This window comes from Bidens hawaiensis, unplaced genomic scaffold (genome assembly GCF_021521415.1).
Source record: "Bidens hawaiensis isolate Kalapana, Puna unplaced genomic scaffold, B.hawaiensis_p1.1 tig00052060_1, whole genome shotgun sequence".
NCBI classification, from domain to species: domain Eukaryota; kingdom Viridiplantae; phylum Streptophyta; class Magnoliopsida; order Asterales; family Asteraceae; genus Bidens; species Bidens hawaiensis.
Window position 1 is genome coordinate 11,583 of NW_027499326.1, and position 12,141 is coordinate 23,723.

Consider the following 12,141-nt stretch of genomic DNA (forward strand, 5'->3'; position numbering starts at 1 on the left):
TTTTAGTTTGATATAGGTCGATTACGAGTAAGAATAGAATGTTTGATTATGAGCAAGTACGTATGAGACTAGTTATAGACGAGTGTTACATTGCTCATGAATAAAGAATGTGAGTTAATTATAATTCAAAATTTTATGAAAAGAAAGAATGTTAGAACTCACTCAGCGTGTATCTTACTTTTAGTATGCATGCATGTATTATTGATGACGTAGCAGGCTTGGGGCGCATACGAGGCTATCCATATTGAAGACTAGATAGAGAAAGAAGTTGTTTTATAAATGTTTTAAATGTCCACTGCGATTTGTATAGACTTCTGCTGTAACAAACTGAGTTTATGAGTAAATCCAACACCGAATGTAAGGCTACCGGGATCAGGACCTTACACTAAGGGTGTAGTTTCTCATACTTAAGAACAGAATCTATGAAAATGATACTACGTTTTAAATTATTCTTGTAAGAGGCAAGCCTAATTGTAACGAGGAACACAATTTTGAGTAGTGGAAATAGCCTCTTTAAGAAAGTGTAGGGATGCCTACATCAGGCCCAAATTGGTCCAGAAAATCCCACCATGTATTCGGATACTTGCGTACTGATTTACGTATTTTATTATTAAACTAGGAATTGAACTAGGATAGAGACTGTGTGATACACGGGTGGTTAAAAAAATAAAACAAAAAAATTAACTTTAATAATATACATAATAGCATATCTTGTGAATCTATACTAATTAAGAAAAAAATAAGTTTAACATCAATTCATCAGTAAGAAAAATAAAACCCATAGGTGTCTTCTTGAGAAGGGTCAAGGGTCCTGTTCGGGTTTTCTTTTAAGTGTCTATTTTACGATCCCGGTCTATAACTAAATATTTTCCCGGTTAATTAACAACGAAATTTAGGGGATTCTAGCCTATTTAGTTTTCTCATCATCATCTGATTTAATCAACAAACTTGTGCTTTCGTTTAGTTTACTTGTTTCTTAAATTAGTTTTTAATAATAATTTTAAATTAGTATTTTAATTAAAAACCCCATTAAACAAATATAAATAAATAAGTCGTGTCTGTAGTTGTGTCTAATTAGCTAATAAACGTAGTTTAAAGAGTCTCGTGGTTCGATATCCGGACATATTTAGCTTTACAAGAGTCGATCAGTTCACTTGCCTATTAGTAGTTTAGTCGAGTTTTAGAGAGTCTATAGTATTACTTAGTGTCTAGATTAGCGTAATTTAGTTAATAATTATTAGACTACTTTTAGCACATCAAGTTTTTGACGCCGTTACCGGGGACTCTTGGCGATTGCGTTCATTAGCTTTGATTAGACTTGCTTGATACATACGTGCTATTTGTATTTTGTTTGTTTTTGAGTCATAAGAGTTAGGTTAATATAGTTTAATTTAATTGTTAGTTTTATTTAGGAGTTTTTTTGTAGAGCCTATATTCATTTTATTTTGTTTTGAGTCGTAGGAGTCTAATTGTCCGTGTCTTTTATTTCTTTTGAGTCTCGCAAATATGTGTGAGATATTTTACGCTTATATGTCTATAATATGTGGGGTGCTTGGCACATTATTATACTAACCCTCATGTGCAGCCGCAAAATAATATTTTGCAGGGGCCTCCTTTGTATTATTATGATGATTTGTATCTGCAGCCTCAGCATAATCAGGGTCAATTTGATGGTCAATATTCTAATAGCAACCTTATTGAGAGTAGTGTTTCCGAGAAGATAAAGAACTTAGAGAAGTTGGCTCAATATATGGCCTCAGATACCAAACAGAAGTTAGCTGAGCATGATATCATCTTGAAAAATCAACACAGTGTTCTTACAGATCTCCAACGTACAGTAGAAAACATTGCTAGGAGACTAGATGAAGAAGAGGAAAGAGAGAGATTGAAGTTATTGGAATATGTAGAATCAGATGAAAAGATTATTCAAGTAACGGAGATGAAAATGGATGATGAAGTCCCACCTCTGGTGTCACAAGTTACTATTGATAATTACCGGAGTTACTCTGATGATGAAATAAATGAAAAAGAGAGGGATGATTATCAAAAGTCGTTAGTGAAGAAAGAAGAGATAGAGGATGAAGTGGATTTGGGAGATTCACTTGAGTTGATGTTTGGTGTTGAGGAAGAGGTTGAGAATAAGTTGACTGAGGAGGATGAGTTTTTGGGTTTGGAGTTAGAAAGGTTACCTGAGTACGATGAAATAGGTGAGTTCGATTCATAGGGTGACTTAGCATTTTTTAAATCCCTACTAAAAGATATAGAAGTGGTGGTACTGGAAGAACATCATAGCTAGCCCGCGACACTTATAATAAATGTCGCTCATAAATTAAAACCACAGGAGAAGGTGAAGAGAAGAGTATATGCAAACTGAAATAATTTGCAAGTTAGAAGATGGTCTACAGGAAAGATGAAGCCATTGAAGTTCAAGAACGACTAGTCTTCTCGATACATGTCATGCATCCGGTTCATGCCAGGTAAGTTTAAATTTTGGTGGTCTGACCCGTTAAAGAGTTTTAAGACATTTTTACATTCCACCGATGAAATTTTAATGTTTAACAAGTACCTGGTGAAACTGAACGGGTTAGGTAGGGTCCAAGTCAAAGAAAAACCTCCTGGTTAATTTTAGGTGCGGGGAGGTTCCACAGAGTTTGTATAATTGTCGAGTCACTAACGTAGTCTTTTGTAGTTTTTCTTTGTTTTTAAGTTTTGTAGGTTTTGAGCTAGAAGAGTATCCCTATGAAGTATAATGCAAAATTCAAGTGTGGGGATAGAGCAGCGGAGCCGTATACTTTTTGTTTATTTATTTGCTGTTGTTATTCATGTTTATATTTATTGGCTGGGTTGGTTGGGTTTGTGAATGTTTTTAATTGCATAAATATCTATCAAATGGTTGATTTTCTAAGATAAATTTTTAGATATTGTTTGTTTTGTCGCTTCCGTTCGTATACGAGAGAAATGAGATATTGGTTGTTGAGGACATTCGGAGTTGAAGGGCATTAATAAAAGAAGACTTTGGCATCATATTTCATGCGCATATTACCAGTTAAGTCTTTTCCATTATCTAGCTTGTTTACTTTTTATTTTTAAGTTTTTAGTATTTTGTAATCCGACTTTATTTTTATTTTTTGTCCTTATCCTTGCATTGAGGGCAATGCAAAATTTAAGTGTGGGGATAGGATACTTGAGTCATAGTTAATTGTTTGGTTTTATTATTAAATTTTTTTTTTTTTGAAAAATGTCTTTTGAAATTAGTTTTTTTGCATTTAAATGAGAGATGGGGATACTTATCAAGAATCGGTTTTTCAAACTACTAATAATAAGATATAATTAAAGAGCCCGCACTTAACTTGGGATGTGTCGGTAGGCTCAGCCTTGAGAATGAAAGGACGGTTTGATAAGTTGGTTAAAACAATAAAATATGATTTTTAGTGGGATACATGTTAAGTATGTGGAAAATACGAGATGAAAGGTCGGACTATACTCAAGCCTTATTTTTAGTTTGATTGTAGAAAATTATAAATTTTATAGAAATTTGAATACGTTATTATACGATGCTTGGGTAGGTTTAACGTTAGAGTATGCCATGTAGCCGGTGATATAAACTAAAATCTTGCACTTCTAGTTTTAGTGGTTAATACTTCATAGGCGTATGGTTTTATAGCCTTAAATTCTGTATTGATGGGATGCTTTGAGGTTTCGGAGACCATTGGTCTATATGCGGTTTATTATCTGGGTATTCATATTTCCTAAGTGGATTTATGGATATTAAAAAGTCTAAAAAGAGCAAACCCGCAGTTTATCTGCCAAATTATAAGTCATAAAACATGATCACTATGTGCTTTAAAAGTACAAATTCACTACTGACTTGATCATACACGCTGTTAATCATATGAGGTCCTCGTGCTTGCGTCTCATTACCGTTAAGAAACGGATCACACGGGACACGTCATATGTAAGCCCTACAGATGAATTTGTGCATACTCACCTATGGAGATGGAGTTTGGGGTGTTGCTTGATAACGGGGGTATGTCATGTAGTGGAGAACACTAGCTAGTTAGTTGAATAATTGAACCTTAATCGTATCTAATGGCTGCTTGGTAGACTTTAATGCTTAAACTTAGGTGGATAAACATATCCTTGATCATCTTAGCTATGCATGAAAATGTGCAACAAAGTTTTAATCTGCTATTTATGAGGTTTCAGTCAAGTTAGGGTGGTTTGATCCGGTAAAATCTAAAATAAAACAGGTCTTGACTGTGGATTCCACTAGATTATTATATAATAATAATAATAATAATAATAATAATAATAATAATAATAATAATGGCTGGATCTTACTTGTCCCGGAAAGACAAAGACATGGGTTTAAGTGGACAACAATATCAGTGATCGCAGTTTTTGTGTTTTTCTAAAATGAACCTAATATGTTTTTAAAACTTTATTTTTCCGATTTTGATTCCATTGCAATTAGACTTTTTTAGGAACGAAAAAAGATAAGTGTGAGGATATTTAATATAATGCTAAATATATAGAAATCCCTTGTATATTTTATATAATATTTTATTAGTTTTTGTTCGGTTTTTATTAGAATTTGTATACTACTAACATATTTGAATAATGTAGGTCCCGGGATTTGTTCGTGGTTAAAAGGGGCGAAAAACAAGCTAAAACAAGCCAAACCGAAGCATTAGAATTGAATCGGACCGCATCAGGAAACGAACCGGACCGCATCAGAATTGAACAGGACCAGATCGGTCAGCCTCCACCCCCTAGCCCGTAGCGCCGCGCGACCAGAAGGGAAAAACGCCGCCGCGGGGCTCTCCGGACACCCAGATTCTAGAATATTTTTTGCGTTTTTACCAGTTTTGGGCCTAGGAAACCTATATAAACACCCCTAAACTTAACCCTAAGCATACTCTGCGAACCAGAGCCGAATTTGGAGTTTCCTGAAGCTTGAAGGCAAGGAATCAGCCGGTGAAGTGCCAATTAATCAAGAATAAAGACTACGGGTTTTATCGCCTTTAATATTTCGTTTACATTATTTTTCACCATGATTTCCTTTGTTATTGTTTTGTTTGATTTTATGATGCTAGGCTAAACTTTATAGACTGCTTAGGCTTATGATAAACCTATTTTGACTTGGGATTTATTTATCGTTATGGTTTTTATAATTTAGTAAAAGATTTAATTATATTAAATTGATGCATATGGATGCTTAGAATTGTTTGATGAGTTTTATTCCATAGTTTCCTTGATTACTGTTTGTCATATGATAGGTTACTATTAGGTCAATTACTTTGTGTTCTTGATTATTTTATGATTGATTTGCAATAAGATCATAGGAATAATATTATCAAATAAGCCTAAGTGTGCTGCTAACCTAAATATCTATAAGATGCTAGGTTATTGATAGATCTTTATTATTTAATCTTGCTAGATTTAGTTATTCGTAAGGAGTCCGTCTAGGTTGATTATTTAATATTGTCTATTGAATCAATTAAATATATTAAATTGTCTTTGATTTCCGCGATGTAAAGTAGGATTTCGTATAAAGGAACTTAGTCATAATTAATTAGGTGACCGTAAGGAAACTTGATTTTTAATACTGGTGTGCGTTAAAACTTATTAGAAACCCATATGTGTCTTCTTGAGAAGGGTCAGGGGTCCAGCCGGGTCCTGTTCGGGTTTTCTTTTAAGTGTCTATTTTACGATCCCAGTCCATAACTAAATATTTTCCCTGTTAATTAACAACTGAAATTTAGGAGATTCAACCTAGATAGTTTTCTCATCATCATCTGATTTAATCAACAAATTTGTGCTTTCGTTTAGTTTACTTGTTTCTTAAATTAGTTTTAAATTAGTATTTTAATTAAAACCCCCTTAAACAAATATAAATAAATAAGTCGTGTCTGTAGTTAAGTTTAATTAGCTAATAAACGTAGGTTAAAGAGTTTTTGGTGGGTTCGATATCCGGACTTATTTAGCTTTACAGGAGTCGATCGGTTCACTTGCCGATTAGTAGTTTAGTCGAGTTTTAGAGAGTTTAGAGTATTACTTAGTGTCTAGATTAATGTAATTTAGTCAATAATTATTAGACTACTTTTAGCACATCAATAAGTGATGATCTATATTTGTGTATTTGTTTTATCGATGATACGTTAATTTATCATTAAAATCATAACGATTACAATAAAGTGGCAGACAAACGGGCAACAAGCTGCGTATTATGATCTTTATTTGGTTGAAGATTAGTTTGTATTATGATCGTGTTTGAATAATGAAAGTCGAAACATAACTTCTCACATTTAACGCGTGTATTATAATTTATGAATGTAAGGTTTTGTGTTACACTCACCAGCCAAAACAAAACATATTATTCAAAATGAATGTTGATCACTGAAGACCATAAACAAGCAATGCTCCAACTCCGGCAAGACCAATCACAAGTCCAATAATCACACCGATGGGAGGCAATGTCCCGCCAATTGGTTTTCCGGTTTCTGGATCGTACCTTGTGAACCTCTTCTTTGGTGCTCTACATTGCGGACACAAGTAGCCATCCGGCTGCAAATTTCCAAGCCAAAATCACCAACTTTTGTTAGTTAAAATTTGAAGTTACTTATAAGATGATAATTAAAACGAGTGTCGAAAGCTTGCCTGCTCCTCAAAAGGCTTCGATAACGTGTATATGTATCCACAATCCAAACAAATATGAGTTGCGCGAGCCTAGAACACAACAAAATATTATATTAAACGGATTAAACAAGTCAAAATCATTGAAGTTGTATTCAAATGAGCCGAAACAAAATGCATAGATGACAAACCTTTTGAGCATCAGTTAATTTGCGTCCAAAACGAGGGGGAGCGGGTCGTTTTGGCAGTCGTTTAACATCCACGTCAGCACCCCTACATCAAATCATCATCTTTTACATTCAAATATTTATAGGGGTATGTTAAACTGAACCGCCAGAAGACAATGATATATTTAGCAAACCCCTTTCAATAAAACTACAAGATTTCAAAACCATTTTACATAGGAGTGTGCATGAAACCGGAATAACCAAACCCAAATAAAAACCAACGGTTTGGTTTTATATTCCCGTAAAATCGAATTTTCACTTCGGTTTAGCTTTTGCATGAAACTAAAATCAAAAGACAGAACCAAACTAAATTTAAGGATTTTCACTTTTTTATTTGAAGTAATTTATAAAATTTTAAGTGTAACCATATATTTAGCGCAAATGCATAATAAAGTAAATATTGATTAACAAAAAGACTTAGGCACAAACTTATTAATTTGGGCCCATTTTTTTGTTGAACCAAAAATTAAATCCCAAATCATAGAAACAAAAAACCTAACCAAACCCAGAAAAAAAATAACAATTTTAAACACAAAAATACTGAATTTTGGTTTTCAGCCCAAAACCAACCCACCTACACCCGTAACATTACAAGATAATCAGCATCTTAGACTAGTCACTACCTGCTAACCACAAAGTAAACCGAATCCGGAACCGCCTGAATGGCGGTTTTGGTGAAGCCAAGCTTATCAGCCGGCCAAAGTTCATCACCAAAGAAACTACTGGTGTATATCACTTGATCTCCAACTTTCAAGCCCGCTTTCGCAGCATTTCCGCCACCATCAACTCCCTATATTCACGACTCACACAAAAAAAATTAATAATAAAAAAAAAAAAGATTGCAGATAAATAAATAAACATAATTCAAGAGATGGAAAAACTAACAGTGATAATAACACCACCACCGGCACCGGGCTTGGGGCCCAAAGTGAGACCCAAAGGCTTATCAACTTCAACCTCAATTTGGCCCCCGGCAGTTTTTCTTGCTTTGATTTCGAATACTCCTCTGTTTCCTTTAGAAACGAGTGGTGCATTGGATTTGATGAAGGAAACAGAGACACCCCTTTTGGCGTCTTGAAGTGATACTCCTAGAAATATGGTTTTCTGATAGACTCAAAATAATGAATGTTGGTTGTTATTATTATTATTATTTACGATCGATCAGAGTGAAAATAATAAGTTGTTTGTTACCTGTGGAAGTGGTGGTGAGTGTGGGTTTCTGGTTGAGAAGGCAGTGGCCGGACCGGTGCTTGCGGTGGTGGTCGTAGACATTTTGGTGTGGTGTGGTGTGGTGTGGTGTGGCACAAGACAGACAGACGTTGATAAAGGGAAAACTAAAGGAGTCTGTGTGTGGATGTGATTGGTCAGTCTCACTACCGGATAACTTACACTTGTTGCCACACGCTCAAATCCCTTTTAATTATTAATATTGTGAAATTTTGTCATGTTTTGTCGTCCCTTCTATAACAAACGAGATTATTGACGCTATATTTTAACTTACAATAGCTAGAGGTCGGCTAGAATGACTCGTTATTTGTTATTAATTAAATTGTTTATATTATTTTTATTATTTTCATCTTCATCTAATTTAAGAAAACTATAAACGAGCCTAAGCTCGGCTCAAACTTGTGTACACAATCATAAGCAAGTCAAAACTCGGCTATGCAATGGGAAATTCACACACAAAAGCACAAAAGATTAAAAACTTAAAAATACACTAAGCTTAAGGCTCAACAAGTTTTATCCATCTTCGCATACAAGGCTCAAGCTTGCCTTATTTCAAGCTTTTTATCAAGCTGAACTCAAACAGCTTAGCAAGTTTACCTCTCAAATTCAGCTATTTTTTTTTGCGTGTAACACCTTTTGGTTTGTTGGAGTTGGTAAGAGTGGTTGGTAACGTTGGTAGCCCATAATATTTTTCAACAAAGAAGCATAAGTTGCAATGTAAATACTAGCAAAGAGGTAATTGTAAACTGTAAGTTACAGTTTCTGCCTATGCTGGTACTGGGTCAGGACTATAAAAGTTAGCTAAATGTTTGTAATGCAAATCACCAAAATCTCAAAACATTTCCATTTGATTAAACCAATGCTATTAAGATTGATTTCATATTTGACCTGACACAATGTTCACTAAAGAGGTGCACAAACCGGGTATTCTCAGAAACCGGGTCTGGGTAGGAACCGGTTCCGAGTATAATCAGGTATTTGACCGGTTCCATCGGGTTTTCTTCGAGTTTCGGGTAGGGTCGGATCAGGTTTTGACCGGGTATTGGCAGAACCGATTCCACCGGGTCTGGAACGGTTCAGGTTCCAGGTACAGTTTCAGGGGGAAACCTAAAGCCCAGTCCATGCCCACGGGTAAGGTAGGGTCGAGTCCGGTTCCGGGTAGGAACCACCGGGTTGGGTCCGGAACCGGGCCTTTTGGCACCTCTAAACCTCTCTAAAAAGAGGTGCATTCTCCAGAACCCAAAACAGTCTTTTTGGGTACCACTTATATGCTCTGCTAGAAACAATGGGATGTCACACAACCTCAATTCTTTTGTGTCCAACAATCAGGTCCTCAAAAACAATATAAAAACATGATGGTAGAAAGTAAGCTTTTAAACTCAATAAAGAGAATTATAGTTACATAACCATATTTATCACACCTAAAAAAGGCAAACAAAATAGACATACATCAACAAGTGGTTTGATTTTGTTTACTACTAGTATTTATGGATCATCTGTTCACTTCTCTTCAAACTCAACATCTATTATCTTGGGATCAGATCTTGAAGACGACGAAGGGCGGGCCCCACCTTTAGAAAAGAAGTCTCCTTTCGGCTGCCAAACAATGTTTCCACACCCAGCACATCGCACCATCTGGTTTTTGTAACCGACAAACTGTCTCTTACAAGCAGGACACGCGCCCTGTGGAATTCAATAGTAAAATAATAAGTTCAAATAAAAACATATTGTGTTTAGAGGTTGCATAAAACCGATATAACTGAAAGAACAGACGTCGCCAAACCGATAAAAAACCGACAGTTCTGTTTTATGTTTTCTTAAAAACAGATTTTTCAGTTCGGTTTTGGGTTTCCATCAACCAAAAACCGAAAATATCAAACCGAACCCCAAACCGAAAAAGACGACTTAAGTAAGTAATTTATAAAAAAAAATAACAAACATTGTAAACCAAGGACATTTAGGTTCATTGTTCAAATGTGTAATGATCAATTAATCATTACTAGAAAAGATGACTCAAAATTTTCAAGCTCATATTGATCCTGGGCCATTTCATTCTCGGCCCAAAATTTTCAAGCCCAAATGAAAAAACCGACCGTTGTGGGAACCAAAAACTGAAAAACTGAAGCACAACGATTTTAAAAACCCAAAAACTAACTAGCGCACACCCCTAGTTGTAATCCTTCCTTTAATCAGTAATTTGAAAAAATCACAGCAATTGGAATAAGTTTTAAATTTTGAGAAAGATAATTGATATACATTTCAACCCATTTTCTGGATTCTAAAAATTATCAACCATGTCAAAAAAAAAAAAATTTGTTTTAATTGAAAGCACATATACACATAAGGCCAATAAAATATCATCCAGGTGGCAAAATAAACAGGTAGGGTGGTTGAGTAATGAGTCTGCCACAAATAGTAATCAAGAGTAAAAACTTATTATTCTAAAAGCACATATAAATAACTAAGAAATTACCTTAATGGCGAGATTATTGGCAACAGCACCAATAAGTAACGGGCCAGCAATCGGTAGTACCCATGTTGCAAATATCAGAATCCTAAACAGCCATCCAGAAAGTGCAAACCATAGAAAGAAGATAGTCTACAAAATCAATCATTTAATTAGCAATTTAAACAAAACAGGAAAAAAAAAAAAAAAAAACTTTGGCAGGTTGCTATGACGTAAGTAACCTTCGGTGACTCCACTAGAATTGAGTAACCACAAAGTCATTTAAGCAATTGATATTATTATTGTTACAATGTATTGATATAAATCTTTTGAAGAATGCTTCACAAGGCCTAAAACAAAGAACCATTAAAACTTTGTTTCAAGGGTATCCACTATTAGACAGGTTATATAATTATCATATATTGAAGATAACTAAAGAGCCCCTATCTAACTCTATTATACACAGTCAATATATTTCATTTGTATAGTACAATTCTTGGTTCATCTAAAGGGAGCAATGCAAGGAAACTCACTTAAAACAACAGCAATCAGTCAAAAAAAAACACAAAATCTAAACCCTAAATTTCATACAAAGATGCACATACTACAGTTGATAGACAAGAAAGATTCAAGCCCTCTGTTAACTTGTTAAGTATCCAGTGGTTGGCTCAACTTGGCAAAATTATATGGAGTGAATGTCTAAATTCATGAGTATCAAAGTCAAAGGCGAGTTTAATGGAGAAGCTAATAGAAGAGGTAAGCTAGTGAAACAGTTATTTATCATAGCTTTCATAATCTATTCTATAGTTATATACCAAAAACCTAGTCATCTGTGGGACTTCCAATGCCAGGTGTTTAAAGGTTTTACAAGTTTATATGCAAAAGCAACAAGTAAGAATAAATAAATAATACAAAACCACAATGCTTACCCCAAAACTCTTCCCCAAAGGAGTATCCAGAAAATCACTAAACTGCTTCCTGTACTGAAACACAAAATTGCATATTTAGAATTCAAATAACAAGACTTTGAAATAATAGAAGTATAAATGAATAAAACCAAAGCAAACCCTAGGCCAATTCCGAGTAAAATCGAGAGTAAAGGTCCGCCAGCGCTGCGTAATCAAGTAATCCCGGTCAAGCTCTCTGGCGCGGTCAGAGGCCGACTGTGCAACGGAGGACAGACGGCGACCAACGGAATACTCCCGCTCGATTCGCTCCGCGGTCTTCTTCGCCTCGTAAATAAGCTGCTCGAACCCATTATTGGCGCTGCGCCAGGCGTCTTTCCAGGCTTCGCCGGAGGCCATACGCTTCGCGAACACGTCGAAATCGGATCGCCGGAATGCCTGGACTCGGAAGCGTCTGTTGGTGGTGGAAAGCTGGGATTTGGAGTGGACGAGTGGGTGCCATGGGAGGCTTGTCGCCATGGTGGCTGCCGGTCACTGGGTTTGTGGCTAACGATTGATGGATGGATGCCCAACCCCAGAGTATACGTCTCCGTTTCTTTCTTTTCGTTTACAGCTTTTAGTCCTAGTGTTATATGAGTTTATTTAGTTCTTTTATAAATTTTTGTTAAATGTATAATTTTTATATTAATTTAATTAATTG

General features: G+C 35.4%; 2 protein-coding genes across 2 annotated transcripts; both read right to left on the reverse strand.

Moving 5' to 3' along the window:
* Positions 1-6,396: 6,396 nt before the first annotated feature.
* Positions 6,397-8,135, reverse strand: LOC143599346 (uncharacterized). Its single transcript, XM_077077325.1, has 6 exons — positions 8,055-8,135; positions 7,749-7,967; positions 7,487-7,653; positions 6,828-6,909; positions 6,661-6,729; positions 6,397-6,567 (listed from the first exon to the last, which is right to left on the reverse strand). Exons 1-6 carry the CDS (start codon positions 8,133-8,135, stop codon positions 6,397-6,399), a joined length of 789 nt encoding a protein of 262 aa, XP_076933440.1.
* Positions 8,136-9,466: 1,331 nt separating this feature from the next.
* Positions 9,467-11,884, reverse strand: LOC143599345 (uncharacterized). Its single transcript, XM_077077324.1, has 4 exons — positions 11,604-11,884; positions 11,466-11,519; positions 10,564-10,689; positions 9,467-9,773 (listed from the first exon to the last, which is right to left on the reverse strand). The coding sequence occupies exons 1-4, from the start codon at positions 11,838-11,840 to the stop codon at positions 9,591-9,593; spliced, it is 600 nt and encodes a 199-aa protein (XP_076933439.1). The 5' UTR covers positions 11,841-11,884; the 3' UTR covers positions 9,467-9,590.
* Between the last annotated feature and the right edge of the window lie 257 nt (positions 11,885-12,141).